General features: G+C 39.0%; 1 protein-coding gene across 1 annotated transcript in view; it reads left to right on the top strand.

Annotated features, from left to right (window-relative positions):
- HEMG2 (Flavin containing amine oxidoreductase family) overlaps positions 1–23,368 on the top strand; it is a 525,695-nt gene that overhangs the window by 228,530 nt on the left and 273,797 nt on the right. The window contains exons 8-9 of the mRNA XM_089438658.1: positions 2,141–2,177; positions 2,403–2,468. Of these exons, the coding sequence (XP_089294784.1) occupies positions 2,141–2,177; positions 2,403–2,468 (103 nt within the window). The remainder of the gene's footprint in view (positions 1–2,140; positions 2,178–2,402; positions 2,469–23,368) is intronic.

A 23,368-nucleotide genomic window follows, 5' to 3' on the forward strand; every position in this document is an offset into this window, starting at 1 on the left:
TTAGGTAATACTTCTCTTTAGATATTTAAACATATTTCATAATTATTTAATAAATATACTAGTACAAGGCATGCGATGTATGCATATGTAGCTATCATATGCATACATCGTACACATGCTAATACTTTTTGCCTATAAATTGAAATGGGTCATTACATACTCCCTTCCTTCAGAAAACTTCGTCTCGAAGTTAGGGTTTCTATAATATGTCAGTAATTGCTTTAATGACTAGTGTGATCATGTAAGGATCGCGTTCTGTGATTGAGTTTTCATTTATAATTGTGAGGACACTTTAAAATTTATATTTTGAACACTTATTGATTTATAATTTTAATGGTCAAGCCTTGCCCAGGCAGCTTCCAAGCTACTCTAAAATCGTCATGTCCTTCCTAATCTTTTCCGCTCCCATCCTATCTGTCCTCTACTAGAATATGCCATGGCGTCAGTTATACTGACCTAACCATTCATAAACCTTAAGGGCGTCAGTGTCGAATATATCGACTTGATTGCCTAGTAGGCATCCGACAGTGATCATCACACGTCTAGTTGAGCGTGACTTGCACAGTCGTCCCATGACTCTAGTTTTGGAGGATAAACAGTGTGCAATACCTCCACCCTTCCTAGGGGGACCAGGGTCAACACTTGCATTTACTCCTAGGGTGATTTACTCCATTTCCATAACATTGAGTAATCTGAAGATAATTGATTGGTTTGAGATCTAATTGCATATTGAGCATCTATTGGATAAATTATTTTGGAATTTCAAGCAATTGTCATTGGCATTTTACATTGAGATTGGACAAGTGCTCTATTGTAGATTTGTGGTAAATTGTGCATTTCAGTCATTTATTTTACTTTACTAGCACTTTTCCAGGATTGGCATGTATCTTTGTGATTAAAATTGTCTATTTAATCTCTATATAAGTATTTAGCATATAACTCAGATTAAATTGTAATCTAAGTGCTTCAAAGCATTAACATCTCGCTTCAGTAATCATCTTCTAATTTCACATTGCATTTGCATCCTAAGATAGTCGTGCATATTTAAATTTACCTCCAAGCATAAGCTTGGTTGATAGAGATATAGGAACACCTTTGCATCTTCTCTTGAGAAGTCCACCTTTTTTAGTATCGAAAACGGTGACCTTGCAGTTGTCAGAGCCACAATCTTTGCAACGTCGGAGACAAAGGGTACGTTAGATTTCAAGGAGAGGGATCGTTAATCACACCCTCGTGTGCTTCACTTTGACTTTTGTCTGCCATTTACTATACAGTTTAGGCTCAATATAGATAAAGGTCAAAGGGTCATACTTAGACTAGGCATTTAAGTAAAATCAACCAGGATTCCTGCATTTCACGTAAGTCTTAAGAATTGCATTTTATATATGATAGTTACTCATCAAAGCAGCGGTTGTCAATCTAGTACTTGGTCTTAAATTTGTAAAGCAAGAGTGTTGACTCCTTAAGGCATTGGTTTCAAATCTATATATCTATTCGAATCCTTAATATCTTGCTAAATCTAAACAAGTGCTAGGCCACTCAACTGTGTCTCTTGGACTAGTTGGTTCCAAACTTGTCCTTCGTCATTTCATTTCCATAATGTCTACCCCCCATAGCCTGCTGTTGGGAGACAACCTAAACGGAGAGGTTGGGGATTAGGGTGACAACCGCTGACCTGAGTCGTTGTCGCGGTGCATATACATTTTGAGCGACAACAGGTCCAAAGTGTACCTTGTTAAAGAAGGCTACCTCTTCTAATTTGAACATAGTTTAAGGCCCATTTTGTAGGATTTATAAGATTATTTGAACTTAAAAAGATTTAAATATTTGAAAATAGGGCCTATTATCCATCCACATAAATGGGTAGCCCTAGGAGAAAAATCAGATCAGACTAACAAGGAATGGAATCAGATTGCTATAATTGTATGTAGACCAACCCTGTTTATGTGGTACAGTGGCAGTGTATGTTGGATAGGCTGTCCCTCATATTTGCATGCAAATATCCTTTCTAATAATTAATGTTTTACAATTTTATCTTTTAGAAATATTTACTCTTTGATGTTAGAGATGCCAATTAGTGTTTTATTAATTATTACTGTTTATGTTGGGTCATAACATATAATGTTTAAATCAATTGCAGTGTAGGAGACTTTTTGAGGCGTCACTTTGGTCAAGAGGTGATCCAACTAAAACTTTGATTTCGATCCCTTTCTCTTTTGCTAAACTCAAGCAGTGACAGTGATTGGTAGGGTCAAATATAAATTTTGTATCAGACTTACATTGAGGTTCCTCAATTTGGCATTTCTTTTCAATAGAGAATATGCTTGAAAAGAGGCAAATTATATACACAATCTGACAACCAGTTCTAAAATGACCTAACAATTTTGATTTCTTTTGTACAGGTTGTGGACTACATAGCTGATCCCTTTGTTGCAGGGACTGCTGGTGCAGATGCTGAGTCCTTGTCTGTAAGTACTAGTGTCCATTAAGCAGTTGGGAATTGTAATTTTCATGTTCCCCATGTTTAATGCAATGTATACGAATATGATATCATTTTTCTCAAAATTTCTTTACTTTATTTGTAAGAATATGAATGGTATCTATGCAAATGCTATAAGTTCAAAGTTTTGCATAATATTTGGAGTGGCTTAGAGGCCAATTATCCATCCTTGCGACCTCACTTCCACTAATGCTCTTCCTAGGGCTTCAACCAAGATGTTGAAGAGGAATTAAGAGAGTAGGGATCCTTGTCTCAATCTCCTGAAACTTCTAATGGATTTTGTTGGTGTACCATTTACTAAGATTGAGGGAGAATTTTGAAAAGCACTTTCAGATGCATCATACCCAGTTTGGGCTGAATCCAAATTTTAGAACAGTTTCCTTGAAAAATTTCTTGCCGACTTTATCAAAGGCTTTGGTTAAGCCTACTTTTAGCATCATTCCTGTTACAGCCTGACATGTTTGCGTTTTTCTTTCACATGGTATTTGGTCACATCTTTTGAGGCGTGTTCTATGGTCGAGTTCACATATTTGTAGGCAGTGTTAGACATATGGCAGTATTCACCTTTTTGGGTGCCTTCTACATATGATGATGATGCTTTTTCTTACTTTAAATCAGTGTTGAAAATATCTGTATCGGCAAAATATCGGCGAGCGTCCAGAAAACATCTTATCAGCAATATCGGCGAAAATATCAGCAAAATATCAGCAAATATCGGCAAGCATAAAAAATGCGTAATATTAAACAAAATATTTCGGTAGAAATCACATGAGAGAATTTTTTGGCCGACGTGTTTCGAACCAACAATTGTGGTTCATCATCTGGTCCTAATGATGAACCACAGTTGTTGGTTCGAAACACATCGGCCAAAAAATTCTCTCATGTGATTTCTACCGAAAGACTTTGTTTAATTCATTATGGATCGCAGAAGCTTGAATACAAAAAATGCATAATATATTCATTTTTTTTCAGATTTTTAAACATATAAAGCAATAACAACATGAAATAAACAAATTGGCACATAAATATGAAGAAAGCACTGATATATATGATGTCAAATAGAAATGATACATCAAAGGCGATACCAAATCCTGCTGATCCCTGATAATTGTCTAATCAAGGACTCAAATGTGGAGAACCAATACAAAATAACATCACATATATAAAAGTATCTCATCATCATGAGTTATATGTAGCAAAACAAATAAAACTAGCAGCTATCTATCTGAAATCACTGCCCTCTCCCCCTTTTACGGGAAAACATGATGGGCTATTTGCCAGGCCTGCCCCTAGTGGTAGAAGGCTTTGGCCCTGCCTCTACACCTAATGTCAAATAATGAGTGCTAGGTATGGAGCTGTGCTCTCCTATATCTATAGCAGATGGTGTTGATGCTGATGCTCCCATAGTGTCCTCCTCCTCCTCCTCCTCCTCCGAGTGCTGCCCCTGTTCTAATGGATCATCTGGCTCTAACCATGAAGGTGACTCCTCCAAGATGGGCTCCTCAGACTCCACCCTCCACTGAGACAATACATCAATATTGTCTAAGGAAATGGCATCTGGATCCATTGGTGCTTCTATTTGCCTCACTCGAAGTCGGATGTTGTAATGCACATACACTAAATCATTGAGGTGTACGAACTCCAACATGTAAGAGTGTTAAAAAAACTATTGAGTCTTGAGTCTTGAGTCTTGACACTTGAAGGTCATAAATTAAAAATTAAAAATTACAATAAGTGTAATTGCTCAACTGAAGGCTGGAGCTCAAAGTTATACATGTTGCGCTTTTTTGCATGTATTTTCTCAAATACACTCCAATTGTGCTCACACCTTGAAGAGCTACATGTTTGACTCAAGATTCTTATGGCCAATTTTTGCAAATTTGGTGCTCTTGCACCGTAGCTTTGCCACCAAATATCTACAACAAAATAAAGAAATAAAAAATTCAAAAACTTAAAACATAATTAAACTTTCAAATAAAAGTTATATAATTGAATTTTAAAAATATAGAACTATAAGTAAAGAAATTTTAAATTTTAAATTCTAATTTCTAATGAGCGATGACTTGTCACTTATGTGGCATGAAGAGGGTCCTTTCCTTAATAGCATCATCAAAGCCAAATAGGCCAACACAATCTCGATAAAACTGTATCTCGCGATTGATTTTGCTACGAAGCTCAGGATCAGGTACCATCCTATGAATACAGGAATGGAGCCCTTCCATCACTTCGCCATCAAAATCAAAGCTGCATTTGTATGAAAATGCGGGGTTGAGGAAGAGTGTTGCTAAATGAATGGGTCGATGAAGCATCCCTGTCCACCGACTATCAATCACATCCCATAACATCATATGCCTATCAAGGGCAGCAGAACCCTTGTCTGCATAATAAGAACAAATGGCCTCCTTGGCCCTATCCATGGCCTCATACAAATAAGCCATTGCAGGCTTCTCCCCATCTACCAATATGAGAACCTTTATTATAGGTTCACTAACTGAGCATGCTTCTTCTACTCCACGCCAAAATGTCTCAGAGTACACCATTTTGCAAAGGCTTTCCCGTCCTGTCTTCTACTGTATCTACAATTACACTAGTCATTAGACAAAAACATTTGCTTCAACTCGAACTAACATCGAAGCAAAGATTGAAGAGTAATAAAGTTTGTGGCAAAACGTGTGATCGCAGGATGCCGCAACTCCTTGTTTCTAGTGAACTTCCTCATGAGGCTAAGAACAAAAGCATGGTTATAAATAAACTTGGGGACACTCCTAGCCATATCAACCACCTCCTTGATGAAGGAGAGTTTCCCCATATCCTCAAGCAGCAAATCGAGACAATGTGCTGCACACAGAGTCTAGAACAATGTGCGATGCCTCTCCATAAGCATCTTGCCGGCAGACACACAATTAGCTGAATTGTCTGTTATGACGTGCACCACATTCTGCACACCAATCTCCCGAATGAACCCATCTAACAACTCACATAACGTTGCTTCATGTTTGATATGTTTTGATGCATCCACTGATTTAATAAACATGGTACGTTTAAGAGAAACCCCTGCACCTATGATACCATGTGAAAATTCCACAAGAGAAACCCGTACTGCAGCAAACTAATGTTACTTCTCCTACTTGTTAATCTATACAAGTTATTTACTGTGTGCTACGACAAATATTGAAGTAGATACTACTTCTGCCTTCACTTAATTAAATTATAAGCGGAAACAAGATATTGAGCAAGAAAGAAAATACAACACAATAGACTCTGTTATTTTTGGACAAATGTCCCTGGAAAAACCCAATGCAGGAAAACCAGTGCAACAATTCTAAGGGTTTATTATTATTAAGAAGTAGGAAATTCTGAATACATCTATGAATACCTCTCAGGTTATTCAGTTGCAGAGAGAGAAATACTAGCGGAAATATTTGTGAGATTACCTCACACTATCACTGGAAATCCTGACTGATCCAACCCCAGAATGATTGCCCCTGGCTTTTCTGGCTGCCTCTGTGCAGTATTTGCATCAACCCAGCGTCAAGCTCTTTGGGGACAACGTCAATCCTCTGGTTGGTTGATTTGCTGCCCAGGAGATTCGATTTCTGCCTTTCGGTCGCACACCCCGGCTCCCGGCTTCTGAAAGTCGAATTCCCTTTGTAGATTTCAGACTCCCTCTTGGCTTCTCTGCTGCCTCTGCGTGGCTCTACGTCAGCCCCTCTGGCTCAGCGCTGCCACTGCTGGATTACTCTCTGCCTCTCTCTGCTGATGATTCTCCGGCTGAGAAAATATCTATCTGTGGATGCTATCTCTGCCCCTCAACTGCAAGAAATCTCCTCAATCGAATTTTCTCCTGAGAACTTCACTTCAGAAATTCGATATCTTGATCTCTCTCGGCGTGTTTTCCAAATGACCCTTAAGCCCCTTCTTATATCTTCCTGTTGGACAACCAATGATCTAGATTAACTCCTAATCAAAGGCTCAGATCATTTTGACTTGATCACCATCTTTTTCTAGAAGTTACACCCACAATTAGATCAATACCCATTAATATTTTAATTTTCTTAAGTTTAGACTTAGGAACTCCATTAAAAATATTAATTATTTTAATAAAATTGTCTCTGCGTGGAATTTCCCAAAATGGCTTCTGAGTTCTTTGGAATGCATGTGCCCAAGCCTCCCTCCAAAATTTGAGGCCTAGAGCACATCTGATGCTACCTCAAATCAACAAAAGCTACTCGGAATGAAATGTGTGACGAAAGAAAGGAAGAGATCATGAGATATGCAACCATGGTAAAGGCAATCAACATCCAAAAGACCAAGAAGATTTGACTAGGAAATTTCTCGGAAAGATATGAAGACTCTGATGGAAGTCTGAAAAAGACAGAGACCCTTGACAATGGATATCTTTGGGAGATATGTCAACATGTATGCAGGATGTTGATGCACACTGGAAGATGTCATGATGGAAGACCATCACAAAGATAATTTTGATTTAAGTGTTCATTTCTTATTGAACAAATATTTGGATGGGTTTATGTATGTTTGCCAAAGGAAGCAACATGACATGAAGCAATACCAGATGTAGACTGATAGTTCGCTTTCTGATGAAAGGGATGATGACATGACAAACTCATGGATGAAAGTGACAGATGGTCTGTGCCTAATGTAAGAAGTCCCCAAAAGAAGAAAGCTTTTTGACAAAGAAAAATACGTGACATTGAAGGAAGGAGTTCTTCTAGCAGTTGGTTTTCCCATTGTCTCCACCCGAGGGGCTGTTGTAGGTCCCTAGTTAAGAGGGAGCCTGGAAATGAGTTTCTTACTTTGAAGAAACTTGGAAATTCCTAAGCCAAGAGGGGGCTTAGGTATGAGTAAATTTGTCCTCCCTAATTGAGAGGGATAGATAGACACATTATTCTTGTCTTCACTTGGGAAGACGAAATAGAGGATTGGGTAATCATTTGGCATCTGATACTCTTTGAGGATGTGATAGGGCATCTAAAATAAGAGGATTTGTGGAGGACCGATATTCTTTGAGGGTTAGGGAGCCCAAGATAAGAATAGCCCTCATGGAACACACCCTGAGAACCCGCGTGGGGTATGCTCCGAGAGAGACAATGATGATGAGGGTGTCTATAAATCATTGGTCTCGCTAGCATTGAGCTTAGATCTTGTGGAGAGATAGAGCTGTTAGTCAAGGCCCTGCTATATAACAATGTTGGTTAATATGATGCTAAACAATTGGGTTACCAATTCGATTCTTCTTAGGAGAAATTTTTCAGATTGCTAGAATGACCAAGTACCATTATGAATACCTCCCTGGTTAAGAGGGAGTGTTGTAAAGTGTAACTAGGTTTAGTCTTCATAATGACATGTAATTATGATTTTTGTAAATGATGAAAATAAGAGAAATAAAATTATTTTGTAATACTTGCTTCATGGGTTTCATGAGCAAGAGATTTTATTTAGATGGCTCCCATTGAGAGCCTTAGGATTTGTCATTAAAGTCAAAAGAATTAATGTCATGTATGAAGAGCTCTTCTTGAGCATGTGTCAAATGTATATGAGTCTATTAAAGTGTCTAGAAGCCCTCCAAAGACAAGCACAGTCCTCCTCTTCAAGTTAGCCTCCAAAATGAATGAAAGAACTCATGTCGGCTCACCCTATGAAGACACCTATTTGATTTTATAGGTCGGCTTATTTATGGACAAACTACTATATATATGAGCATAGGGTCTTCACATTTACACACAGAATTTTGGTCATCTCTCTCTGAGTTTTTCAGATGGGCATAACAGAGATAATTTCAGATCTTTGGTACAGTGACAAGTTCAGCTGGAAGAGACAACAAGGAAGAGATGAAGGGACGGTAAGGTTCTGTTTAGGGCTGATCTCAGTGATCAAAAGGTTTGGGTATCTCTCTAAGTACGAATGAATATATTACAGTGACTAGAAGGGAAACAAATTCGGATTACAGTGACAAGGTTTTCTTATGTTCGTTGTTGCACAAGAGGAAGGTCACAAGTTTATGACAAGATCTCGTTGTTGTTACAAGGAAGAATGTCTTGACGGTATCTCAAAAGCGCAACAACTATGGTTCAGTAGTACGTCTCGAGGACTTGGTGTTACTGTTGAAGGAGAAGTTTGACATCCTTGACAAACACAGTGATCACAGTTGGGTGTCATCACATTTGGTGCGAAATCTGAAGTAGAAGGAACTGAGAAAGAGTAAACGAAAACATGGAAGAGGACTTGTGTCTTGGTCTTGGAGAGGCTACTAGGTCAAGGTTCTTGGTCTTGGTATTCGTCAATTGGAATCTCTATAAGAAGAATTTGTGTGGGTTTTCCTCTCAAAGACTGAGAGGTTTTGGCCCTGGATGATAGCCTACATTCTGTGTCTCTTGTCTATTTATGTTCATGCATTGGTAATTGTTTGATGAAGAAGAACACCAATAACTTAAGCAACTAGAAGATCCTAATCTAATGAAGAAAAGGTCACTCACAAGCAGCGACTAATTGAGAGAAATCACCTAATCCTAATGCCCTAGATTTCTCAACATAGCTTGCCCCTTCCCCTTGCCCACACCTTGGGTCATGGCTTGAAATGAAGCCCAAAGGTTGATGTAGCTAAAAATAAAGACAAAAGCATATACGGCCACATTCAACAAGAAAATGCACCACGAAATGCAAAAGATGGCCAGGACAAATACATTTAGCACATGGGAAAAACCCAATACGTGAGCTCTCCCCCATCATCATGGCCATCATCTCGGTTCCTACAGGTTCGATGAGCCTTCTTCATCATATAGAAACCCATGATTGTTCCAACCCCTAGTGGACAATGAACTGCCCCACCTTAAAAGGAGGAATTCACTGCTATATCTTATACATCATGCTCTAACCCCTTGAGCCTCGAGCAATTAATTAAAGAAAATTATCAAAAGGCAAAAGACATATAAAGGAGGGTGGAAAAATCAAGGCCGGGGCACCTCATGTACCGCGATTGCTCCCTCCTACACATTATATACCGAAGTGTGGGCTTCCCTCTTATTAGCTACCCTTGTACCCCAACATGTGACCCAGGGCTGCCCCTTTTCATCCCCTACTCCATTCATCTCATTATAACTCGCCACCACCTTTAAAAGGATGTACCTTGGACATATTATCCCCTTTAGAAGTAGAAACCACCTAATGGGATAAATGGTTAACCCCATTTGGAGTTTGGAGACATTAGCACATTCCAAATCCCATTATGGAAGGCATGCCATTATGAAGTCCCAACTTGTTGTCCATGGTTTGTAAGCTCTTTTAGTCGATTTCCTTGTTGAGTTGTTGTACTGGAAGGCTAGGAGATGCATTGGATCTTATGCAGGATTGCAGGTGGTCTCCATCCTTGGTTTGGTCTCCCTATACGGGGTCCTAACCCTGCAGAGGGATACATTGGCACATGTAGGGTGTGTGTTGACAACCATGAGCCTCCACAGCAGTAGACAACACCCCATGGATCCCCAGAGATGTTCAGAGATTGCTCGAGATGCATCTATTGGAGGAGGGAGATGAACTTGGTTCACCTTTGCCCAACTTGCCCCACAGTTGTACCATGCACTTGGCAGATGACCCAAGACTTGTATGCTGATGTGGCATCACTTACACCATCATCTGAGCCCTTACAGATGGACTACAGGCATCTTTGACTCACTTGGAGACCCATGAGGTCACTTGTGTGCCCTCACAACCATTAGGAGCACCACAAGTTTATTATGTGGAGAACAAGGGGCCAACCCCTTGTCCATTTCTTTTGAAGTCCAATTCATCATTTTTGGCACTTATGGACTTCACTAGGCCTCTTAGAGAGCCCAACAACATGCATTATTGATTATTCGACCTCTTGGGAGGCTTATTATTTTGTTTATGAGCTAGTTTGGTGGGCTTGTCACCAAAAGATAGTTATTTGCACATTATTTTAGTTGATGGGCTAATGTAGGCTCAAATTAGGTAATTCGAACTCCTAATGAGTGTATAAATAGGAGAGACATGAATTCATTTGTATCATCACTTGGATTGGATCATATATTCTTGTGAGATTTTCGCTATCTTTTGAGGATGAGACTTTTTGGATGAATGGATGCATTTCGATGTTTGGTTATTCTTTTTTATCTTGGAGCTTTTATGATTGACATATCTTGGTGATTGGATATATTCTTCTTACATGTAAGTACTATGTTAATGCTATTTTGATTCTTTATTTTGTTGCATTCATGATATTGGGATTTTCGCTATTCTAGGGTTAATTTGCTGCTTTTCTTGGAACGAAATTGTGGAAATTAAATTTCTAAATAGTGTTGTATCATGATTGTGTTGATTTCTGGTAGCATCGGATGTGCTCTAAGTCTCAAATTTTGTAGGGAGGCTTAGACATATGTATTCCACAATATCTAGAAATCGTTTTGGGAAATTCCACCCAGAGACAGTTTTATTAAAATAACTAATTATTTTTAATGGGCAGATGTTTGGTACATTGATAGTGGGGCTTCAACCCATATGACTGCGATACGAGAATATTTCTCGAGCTATCAAAAAGAACAAATGGACTTCCAGATTACTATGGGAAATAGAACAAAGTGTGTACTCTAGTAGGGAGAGGCACCATATCATTTCAGATGGAATCAAGAACCAGTGTCCGAGCCACCAATGTTCTACATGTGCCCTGGTTAGGAATTAATCTTATTTCAATGTCCCAGTTACAGGACAAGGGATACGATGTATACTTCATTGGAAAGAAAGTATACGTCAAACATCCAAGCTGGAAGAAGAAGAGACAAATTGGAGCTCGAAGCAACACACTGTATAGGTTGCAGCTCAAGTCTCCAATGGCACTGATAGGAAACAGTCATAATGGTGAAAAGGAACTAAATGAATTATGGCACAAGTGAATGGGACACTTACACCATGGAGCACTGAGGATGCTCGAAGAGACTGTTACAGGAGTTGTAGTGACCCATCATTAATATAGAGAGCACGAGAATATTAGCATGCATACGATGCATGCATATGATAGCTACATATGCATGTATCGCATGCACTGCACTAGTAACTATATTCTAAATTACCTAAAATATTAAATATCCTGACACTCCTTCAAATAGAAAAGTCGCATTCACCCATCAGCACATATTACTTAATGCCTCATGATTAATGAGCGATTACCAATGATATTAAGTTTAAAAGTATAAAGTAAAAGGGTTATAAAGAAAATAAATGTAAAGAATTATGTGATATCTTAAAAAAATCAAGTTATATAATTCTCTATCTCAGAATTTTAATAAAGTATGTCAATAAATTATTAAAGGGATAAATTAAATCAAAATAAAGTTCCTATGTATGAACTTAGGACATTTTGATTAAACAAATAAAATTTTAATCAAAGCAAAATCACACATGTCAGTATACCCTTAAAAGAAAGATACGACTCAGGATTTTGGGGAGGTGTCGCTGAGAAAGGAAGCGGTGGGCTCGTTGGTGCAGAGAGCGACCACCGCTAATGAACAGTACATAAGGAGAGGCCGAAGCGGAAGACGGGGGAGGAGGAAGGAGAGGAAATTTATACATACTGCTTATAATTCGGAACTATTGAGCCTTGCTTGTTTTGAAGTCTCTGGGCACGGGGGAACGATATGCATCAGTTGAGAAGCATACTGGATTGAGTATCTAGGTATACTCGGTTTGGCTGGGTGGTTTTTGGTCATTCGGTAACGAGAGCGCTGGAGAAGTTCTGCAGCATCCTCATCGCAACATCCGTAGCAGACCAGGTAAGTACTTCATCAAATCAATTAATACAATTTCAAACAGTTTCAGTAATCTTTACAGTTTCACCATCTTTACAGTTTCACAGTTTCACCATCTTTACAGTTTCACAGTTCAGTAATGGCTCTTTAATTTAGTACGGTCACTACATATGGTATCGGAGCCCATCGCTCAAACCCTGCGACCTCACAGGCCCTACCGCCGAATTCTGCGGAAGTTTCTTTTTTTTTTTCTTCCAATTCGGTGCCAAATAAACGTCGATTTGGCGCAGTTTTCAGTTTCCCAAAATTTCAGGTAAATTGGTAGGAGCATGAGATGATACCTGTTGTTTCGATGCCGGGAAAATTTCGAGCACATCGTTTTGTGTGCTGAATTAATGCCGCTGCTCTTATTCCATTGCCACCGCTGAGGAAAAGCCAAAGTCGAATTTGGGGGCTGAATTCTTGGCGGAACCAGCTTCAGGCATGGGCGATGGGCGATGAGGACCGTAATGGCGGAATGTTATGAAGGTCTCGCTGAATCGTCCACGGTCTCTCTAGCCTGTGGCAGAATCTCCACGGTCGTGCTGTAGATTGAGCCAGAAGAATGTCTGGAAATTCGGCCGATGTTACAGGAGAAACGTAATTCGTCACCGCTTAGCAAATCTGTTCTTCTTTAGCTCCGTGGATTGGATTAAAACCTGTCTGTTTATTCCAGAAACATGCGATTACAATGTACGTCGCCACTTCAAGGATTGCTAGTGTATAGCATCGGGTATAGCTCGTGAACAACCGAAGATTTGATGGCTGTCGCAAGAGGCAAGGATGGGAAGTATGGATTTGATTCGGGGAAGTATGTCAGGTACACTGAAGAACAGGTACAGGCCCTGGAAAAATTCTATAGTGAATGCCCAAAACCTAATGCTTTCCGTCGACAACAACTTATCAGGGACTGTCCACTCCTCTCCAACATTGAACCCAAGCAAATCAAGGTCTGGTTCCAAAATAGAAGGTGCCGTGAGAAGCAGCGCAAAGAAGCCACCCGCTTGCTTGCGTTGAATGAGAAGCTCAAAGCGATGAACAAGGTTCTCGTGAAGCAAAATGATAATCTGTCAAAACAGGCCTTCCAGTTTGTGAGTCAGAACAACTTTTTGCGGCGACAACTGAGACTGTTGAAAGAACAAAGTACTAACTTGGATGGCAGTAAGGTAGTTTCCTCAACCGCCAAAATTTATCGTGAACAAGACTTCCAAATGGTTGTTTAGCATTCTGCTGGGGTTGGTGGTCCAATACTTTCTAGGCCTTTAAGTGCCTGTAGAATTCCTCATCTTACTTGCTCAAATGTATTTGCTTCGTATCAATAGTGCAGCGCCTTCTGCCTGTTCGCAGCTATGCGACTCGGGAAATTGAAGTTGATAATCTTTCGGGGCTTAGTTATGTGATCAGCATTGAGCGTCGGCTTGGTAAGCTCTTTTAGGGGCTAGGAAAGAATGATTTGATCCAAAGGCCATTCGCTATGGTATCGCTCACTTTGTTCAATGCAAGTAACGATGTGCCGGACGTTTCTGGAACTTAGGAACTTATATCACACAACTTACGCAATATTTGGTTAAATCAATAATCGTGCGCGCATACAACATTCGAACAGAGTGAGACAAAACAATTCTATGCATCATAATAATGCAATTACTGATGAATAAACTGATAATCGTGCGTACATAACTGAGATTGGGTCTTGAGAACTTGTGGGTCATTCCTGTAACGTGCTCAATTTGACCGCTTTGGATCACTGTTTTTATGGAAGCAGTTTCACATCAAAAGGGAGACTTAGCCTTTTGATATGGCTGCGTAAGCACATAAGAGGCTTGAGGATCAACATGCACATGACCAAAGAATGTGTAATGAATTTGCGGGAGTAATAGTCTATGCATGGAGAAGTGTTGAGTGATTTTATGGTTGGATCAATTTGTTGCATGTTTCATGGGTTCTGCGTAGATCAACGTGAGTTGTCTTGCCAAGGCCGAAGCTTGAACCATCCGGGTCAGGAGCTGGTTCCTTAAACACTGATCACTGGCAAGGATTTGATCAGATTTGTTATACTCTGTAGACAATGCACAAAACCTGAGGATTAAAGTATGTACCCTCTGTGGTACTGTGTTGTGCGATTGGGTTTAATCACATCTTCTGCTAGTTCAGTCTTCCATTATTGCAAAAATGTTCAATCAATCCTAGAGATCAAACCTGGAAAGGGAGTGACTCAGGGCTACCCTGAGAGTACGATCTGCCAGTGTATTGAATGATCCATCCTTTGTTCCCAGGTTATAAAGCGGCGCTGATTGGTATTGTTGTATTGAAGACTGTTGAACCCAGGTTTGCCTATTAGAGTTGAGTTGCTTGTTGAAGACTTGAGTGGTGAATGCATAGTATAAAAGTTATTGCAAGGGTTTAGCAGAATAATGAGTTGCTGAGTATGATATTTATGTAGTCTGAGAGGACACCAAGATATGCTATAGTTTGTCTATTGTAATCGTGTTATTGTCACCATGGGCCTTGTAGTATCATGAGCTTGATGTTGATGTATCTGAGCTGAGTTGTATGATGAGCAGAGAATGCTACTGGTTGGAGTATTGACAGGTTATTGATTGGGTCTAAACTACACTTCTATTGAAGAGGCTCTCAGAGATACCGTTGAAAGCTTGAAGGAAAAGAAGTTGCTCAACTTAGATAGCAATCTGTGATTTGCTTATACCTGGAATCCTTTTTGCTTTTAAATATGTGGTTATGCCACTTAGCTTTTATCTAAAATTCTATTGAAAATTAGATTCATCTTCTATCAAACACGGAAATGTCCTTGAAAATTAGACATGTTCTTTACCTATTTTATTTTTGGATCATTTTTGAAAACATTTAGGATGAATGTAACTTCATTATTCTTAGCTATTAAAAAAAAAAAAAAAAAAAAAAAAAAAAAAACACATGCCTGACTTCAGAGATCAACAATGTTTTAGAATAGAGGACAACCTTTAAATCTTTGCTTAATAGAGGAAGAACCTAGGACAAGACCTAATTGCCTAGTCTGAAACCTCTATTCTGAGCTTGATCAGACCTGTGGAAGCTGAGATTTATTACTTGTCCAGTAGTCATTACTGTCAGTCCTCTGATGTGAAGACCGAGCATGGGTGAAGGACTAAGGCATACTCATCTGAGTTTATAATACGAAGTAAGTGAAGTTTTGATGATAACAAAGGAACTAAGGTCACTTTATTTCTGCATATCATCATATGAAGAAGAAGGCATACCATTTGAGGCTTGTATTTGTAGTGTTGGCTTTGCCTCCATATCTCTGTGACATTGATGAGAAGAAGGAAACTTGTTTCCATACAAGGAAACTGAGGATTGGAGCCGTTAGGAATGAGACTTATTATTTAAATTTCTCTGAAGTTCAAAAATTGCCTTCATATCTATGTTATGAAGTCAAGATATGAGCCATCTCTGAGCTATATTCTCATGATCGAGACTCAGTAAAGAACCTAATCATTCTTTGAGAACTTTGAGAGATATTATGTCATGGACTGATATATCTACTAAATCTTTTGGATGCACTGCAAGGAGCTGACCAAAGGAATGAGGAAGAGGCTTATGTTTCAAGCTGTAAAGATATTTGAAGAACTATGGATGGTCAATACTAAGATTGAACCAAATATGGGAACTGAATTCTCTCAAAAGTATATCTGATGTCAAGACTCTATTGTGGAGGAAGGATTGGTCCACAGATTTGATGAACATTGAGGTTCCACAGATTCGATAAAAATTGAGGTTGTATTAACCCTTGATAATCTTAGATCTTAATGAAAGACTTCTATATGTTATTTTAGACATAAATATGAATAATCCTCAAGGTTTGAGATGTAAGTAAATAATAAATGACCTATTCGGAAAGAAGAACATCACTGGCAAGAGTCTCGACTTCAATGAAGAGAAAGGCCAAGTCCCTGTGTTATTTCTATGGAAGGACAAAAGTTGCAAGATATTTAAGTCGGCCACAGTAAGCTAGCTACAAGTCTGAGACACATAATCTTAAAGTCTTTAAAAGACATTGAAAAATGGTCAAAGTTGGAAGTTTGGTATATATCTTAAAATGAGAAGCCTTCACATAGGTGTGTTAAGCTAAATGTTGAAACTATCATCTGTTTTCGTGGAATTTGATGAATTCATGCCTTCTAACAACAACAAAAAAAAATCCCTATAACTGTTGGATGCAAGAAATCTAAAGATTAAGAAGGAGCTCAAAAGATAAGTATCTTGTATTTTGAATGATGTGGACAAGGTCGATAATGATATGGGCTCCTTGATGCTGTGAATTCCTTGATGATATGGACTTTCTGATGATGATAATATGGACGAGATTAACTCCTTGAAGAGTTGAACGAAAAGGAGTTGACATATTCTCTAGAGATAAGTACTTTCTTGAATATTTTGATATTATTCTTAGTCTCTTGTATTTGTATATTTTGCTTGGATGGATTCGTTTTTATTATTATTTATGCTCCTATAACAAACAATTGGTAATGATGTTTACATTCTTACAATCTTCTAGATATTCATTTTAATGTTTAGTCATCCTCCTTTATAATTACTAGGGGACTCACTCCTCTGTACCTGTCAACAACGTAGATATTTCTCTTTGACTTCTCGACATAAAAAAGGAAATATATTTGAGTTTGTATAAGTTCTTCTATGAGACCTTTCTTCAAGTTTGTATGAAAACTTCTGTAGGTGTTTTCTTAATAGTTTTTACCAATGTTGCAGGAAGCGCCCCCCCCGGATCCTAGGCCCGAATCGCGCCCCGTACGGAAGCGCCCCCGGAAGCGCGCTTCCGAAATTTTTAGACGCTTCCTGGAAATTTGGAAGCGCTGGCGCTTCCGAAGCGCCGAAGCGCGCTTCGTACGACGCTTCCCAGACGCTTCCCAGGCGCTTCCCAGACGCTTCCCAGACGCTTCCGACGCTTCCAGAAAAGCTTCCGGAAAAGCATTTAGAAAATCGTTTTTTTTTTCAATTTTTTTTTTAAATTTTAGGTGAGTTTGCTTGTTGGGGGTGGGTCCACCTTGGGTTAGGGTGACAAATGAAAGCAAAAAAAAATATAAATATAGCAGATGCTCCCTCATCTGGTCCCTTGGTTCCTAGGTTCCATGGTTCAACACCAACAACAGGGGGTTCTTCTTCATCAGTTTCAGTGCCACGACTTCCAGAGGCACCATCTTCTTCATTGCCACCACGTGGAGGCCCGCCACCACGTTCTATTCGTGGTGGAAGGAGGAGAGATTAGTAGATATATTCACAATCTACTACTTTTTGTCATAGATTACTCATTAGACTTGTAGACTTGTGAATTTGAATTTTGGACCTTTTTGGCTTGGCGGTGACCAAGTGACATATTTTGTAAACATTATTATTTGAATTTTGGACATGACAAATGTTGACAGTTGCTCACTTGCTAGATAAATCATAATATGCTCTATGTTTTATGTTTTATAATATGCTTAAATGTTTTATGTTTTATAATATGCTTAAAAATTTGATGCATGTTTGTAATAGCTAGAATATAGATGATTGTTGTACATACTAGTAACTACAATGGAATCATGGATGCCATATCTATCTTGATTTATGCAAAAATATGCATGTTTTCATGTCTTCTACAATTAATTTGGTATTTGGGATGTTTGTTTTGAGTATAAATGCAAAATAAAATAAAATATCTATATATATATATATATATATATAGCAGACGCTTCCGCGGACGCTTCGCTTCCTAGATTTTTGGAAAATGACGCTTCCGCTTCCGCTTCGCTCCCGCTTCGTGCAACATTGGTTTTTACTTCAGAAAATAAATATATACAGTGGACAAATAACATTCAAATGAGACCTCTAAAGAGTCACATATAATATCTTCCTTACTCAAAAATTACCCCAGCTGTTATACATAATTTAGCCATATTATTATCACAATACCACAGTAAAAGATGTAGGATTCCCTCCTGTATATTCTCTTAATTTCTAATAAATTTATGAGTTTGTGTGAAGGTTACAGTGATCCCTTTTTGCACATCAGTTGTTATCTGTTAGCTGTAGGTGAACAGTTTTTCCACTATATTTCCAGTTAAATGATAACAGAACCAGACAATTGAGCTCAAGCGGTTATATATACCATTCACAATTATTCAACAAGGAATACACTACTATTAAACACCATGTGATGAGGAACTAACTCAGAATTGCAACAGCCATTAACTCATTCATATAGAGGCATATAAATAACTGGTATAATGCATAGAACTTAAGTTCGGACCCTGGAATGTGCTCTGGCAAAAGATCTGGAAACAATAGTTCACTTGGCATGGATATCAACTCCTTGGTAGTGAATCAGTCAATAGGAACGGATGCATACGCAACATTCAGACCTAATTTAGCAATTCTTATAAGTGATGAATACAACCTGAGCAAAGGTTCCATGAGCATAAATTCAACCTATAGGGCCAAGGTGTTGAAAGAGTACTACCATTTAAACATAGAGCAATGTTCGGTGTATTATTGTTAAAGGAAATGTTGAGTACAAAATATGTTCCCCAAATGTGTTGCATACCATACTTTGAGCTAGGTATTTCAAACAATTTATATATAAAAGAGCACAACAAATGACATTATTGTTAAAAAGAAGGAATTGAGATTTGTCTTTGCTAATGACTATCCATATGATGCATTTTGTTACCAAGTAAGACAATAACCCAACTAGTTGTTACTGGAGCAAACACAATCATCAATGAATGTTTGAAACATAATGATATGTGCTCGTAAGATCAAATATCAAGTGTCAGTTAGCAATCTAAAGTCATGAGTTTTATGCACAAACAATACACGAAAGAATGATTATATTTTAATATGAAAGCTAATGACATGAATAGATTATGGCAAAGTATGTTATACTTTAGATGACATGTATGAAATATACATAAGCTATGTGTTTTTTGAAAATATTAAGCACATGTTATAAATGCATGAACAAGTGTTTATGATTGCAGATAAAATCCGTTACCAAAATGACCACGTGATGACAGAAACTTCAGAACAATTAAGGGTCAAAGAGATTCCATGATAGGGTATTAACCCTGATTCTACTGGGAGGGGTGGAGGTGTTGCCCACCGTTTATCCTTCGAACCCTGGAGCCATGGGAGGACTGTGCAAGTCACGCTCCCCTAGACGTGTGATGATGACTGCCAGATGCCTACTAGGGATCAGGTCGGTATAGCCAACGCTGTTGCCCTTGGAGTTTATGAATGATTAGGTCAGTATAACTGACGCCATGGCATACTCCAGTAGAGGACGGATAGGATGGGAGAGGAAGAGATTAGGAAGGATAGGATGATGTTGTGATAGCCTGGGGAGCCTGATGAAGTAAAACATGATCATTAAAGTTATCAACCTAAAAGTATTCAAAACACCAATTTTATAGTGTCCTCACATTAAGTAAGAATTTAACCTCAATACACAATCCGAACAAGAATGTACTAATTACTATTATAAGTATTGATCAAAAAAAAAAAAAAAAAAAAAAAACTCTAAACTCTAAACTTCGGGACGAAGTTTTCTGAAGGAGGGGTGTATGTAGTGACCCATCATTAATATAGAGAGCACGAGAATATTAGCATGCATACGATGCATGCATATGATAGCTACATATGCATGTATCGCATGCACTGCACTAGTAACTATATTCTAAATTACCTAAAATATTAAATATCCTGACACTCCTTCAAATAGAAAAGTCGCATTCACCCATCAGCACATATTACTTAATGCCTCATGATTAATGAGCGATTACCAATGATATTAAGTTTAAAAGTATAAAGTAAAAGGGTTATAAAGAAAATAAATGTAAAGAATTATGTGAATTCTTAAAAATCAAGTTATATAATTATCTATCTCAGAATTTTAATAAAGTATGTCAATAAATTATTAAAGGGATAAATTAAATCAAAATAAAGTTCCTATGTATGAACTTAGGACATTTTAATTAAACAAATAAAATTTTAATCAAAGCAAAATCACACATGTCAATATATCCTTAAAAGAAAGATACGACTCAGGATTTTGAGGAGGTGTCGCTGAGAAAGGAAGCGGTGGGCTCGTTGGTGGAGAGAGCGACCACCGCTAATGAACAGTACATAAGGAGAGGCCGAAGCGGAAGACGGGGGAGGAGGAAGGAGAGGAAATTTATACATACTGCTTATAATTCGGAACTATTGAGCCTTGCTTGTTTTGAAGTTTCTGGGCACGGGGGAACGGTATGCATCGGTTGAGAAGCATACTGGATTGAGTATCTAGGTATACTCGGTTTGGCTGGGTGGTTTTTGGTCATTCGGTAACGAGAGCGCTGGAGAAGTTCTGCAGCATCCTCATCGCAACATCCGTAGCAGACCAGGTAAGTACTTCATCAAATCAATTAATACAATTTCAAACAGTTTCAGTAATCTTTACAGTTTCACCATCTTTACAGTTTCACAGATTCACCATCTTTACAGTTTCACAGTTCAGTAATGGCTCTTTAATTTAGTACGGTCACTACATATGGTATCAGAGCCCGTCGTTCAAACCCTGCGACCTCACAGGCCCTACCGCCGAATTCTGCGGAAGTTTCTTTTTTTTTTTTCTTCCAATTCGGTGCCAAATAACCGTCGATTTGGCGCAGTTTTCAGTTTCCCAAAATTTCAGGTAAATTGGCAGGAGCATGAGATGATACCTGTTGTTGTTTCGATGCCGGGAAAATTTCGAGCACATCGTTTTGTGTGCTGAATTAATGCCGCTGCTCTTATTCCATTGCCACCGCTGAGGAAAAGCCAAAGTCGAATTTGGGGGCCGAATTCTTGGCGGAACCAGCTTCAGGCATGGGCGATGGGCGATGAGGACCGTAATGGCGGAATGTTATGAAGGTCTCGCTGAATCGTCCACGGTCTCTGTAGCCTGTGGCAAAATCTCCACGGTCGTGCTGTAGATTGAGCCAGAAGAATGTCTGGAAATTCGACCGATGTTACAGGAGAAACGTAATTCGTCACCGCTTAGCAAATCTGTTCTTCTTTAGCTCCGTGGATTGGATTAAAACCTGTCTGTTTATTCCAGAAACATGCGATTACAATGTACGTCGCCACTTCAAGGATTGCTAGTGTATAGCATCGGGTATAGCTCGTGAACAACCGAAGATTTGATGGCTGTCGCAAGAGGCAAGGATGGGAAGTATGGATTTGATTCGGGGAAGTATGTCAGGTACACTGAAGAACAGGTACAGGCCCTGGAAAAATTCTATAGTGAATGCCCAAAACCTAATGCTTTCCGTCGACAACAACTTATCAGGGACTGTCCACTCCTCTCCAACATTGAACCCAAGCAAATCAAGGTCTGGTTCCAAAATAGAAGGTGCCGTGAGAAGCAGCGCAAAGAAGCCACCCGCTTGCTTGCGTTGAATGAGAAGCTCAAAGCGATGAACAAGGTTCTCGTGAAGCAAAATGATAATCTGTCAAAACAGGCCTTCCAGTTTGTGAGTCAGAACAACTTTTTGCGGCGACAACTGAGACTGTTGAAAGAACAAAGTACTAACTTGGATGGCAGTAAGGTAGTTTCCTCAACCGCCAAAATTTATCGTGAACAAAACTTCCAAATGGTTGTTTAGCATTCTGCTGGGGTTGGTGGTCCAATACTTTCTAGGCCTTTAAATGCCTGTAGAATTCCTCATCTTACTTGCTCAAATGTATTTGCTTCGTATCAATAGTGCAGCGCCTTCTGCCTGTTCGCAGCTATGCGACTCGGGAAATTGAAGTTGATAATCTTTCGGGGCTTAGTTATGTGATCAGCATTGAGCGTCTGCTTGGTAAGCTCTTTTAGGGGCTAGGAAAGAATGATTTGATCCAAAGGCCATTCGCTATGGTATCGCTCACTTTGTTCAATGCAAGTAACGATGTGTCGGACGTTTCTGGAACTTAGGAACTTATATCACACAACTTACGCAATATTTGGTTAAATCAATAATCGTGCGTGCATACAACATTCGAACAGAGTGAGACAAAACAATTCTATGCATCATAATAATGCAATTACTGATGAATAAACTGATAATCGTGCGTACATAACTGAGATTGGGTCTTGAGAACTTGTGGGTCATTCCTGTAACGTGCTCAATTTGACCGCTTTGGATCACTGTTTTTATGGAAGCAGTTTCACATCAAAAGGGAGACTTAGCCTTTTGATATGGCTGCGTAAGCATATAAGAGGCTTGAGGATCAACATGCACATGACCAAAGAATGTGTAATGAATTTGCGGGAGTAATAGTCTATGCATGGAGAAGTGTTGAGTGATTTTATGGTTGGATCAATTTGTTGCATGTTTCATGGGTTCTGCGTAGATCAACGTGAGTTGTCTTGCCAAGGCCGAAGCTTGAACCATCCAGGTCAGGAGCTGGTTCCTTAAACACTGATCACTGGCAAGGATTTGATCAGATTTGTTATACTCTGTAGACAATGCACAAAACCTGAGGATTAAAGTATGTACCCTCTGTGGTACTGTGTTGTGCGATTGGGTTTAATCACATCTTCTGCTAGTTCAGTCTTCCATTATTGCAAAAATGTTCAATCAATCCTAGAGATCAAACCTGGAAAGGGAGTGACTCAGGGCTACCCTGAGAGTACGATCTGCCAGTGTATTGAATGATCCATCCTTTGTTCCCAGGTTTAAAGCGGCGCTGATTGGTATTGTTGTATTGAAGACTGTTGAACCCAGGTTTGCCTATTAGAGTTGAGTTGCTTGTTGAAGACTTGAGTGGTGAATGCATAGTATAAAAGTTATTGCAAGGGTTTAGCAGAATAATGAGTTGCTGAGTATGATATTTATGTAGTCTGAGAGGACACCAAGATATGCTATAGTTTGTCTATTGTAATCGTGTTATTGTCACCATGGGCCTTGTAGTATCATGAGCTTGATGTTGATGTATCTGAGCTGAGTTGTATGATGAGCAGAGAATGCTACTGGTTGGAGTATTGACAGGTTAT

This window comes from Pinus tabuliformis, chromosome 9, assembly GCF_031772625.1.
Source record: "Pinus tabuliformis cultivar Carrire ecotype Pingquan chromosome 9, CPIR1, whole genome shotgun sequence".
In the NCBI taxonomy this organism is placed as follows: Eukaryota; Viridiplantae; Streptophyta; class Pinopsida; order Pinales; family Pinaceae; genus Pinus; species Pinus tabuliformis.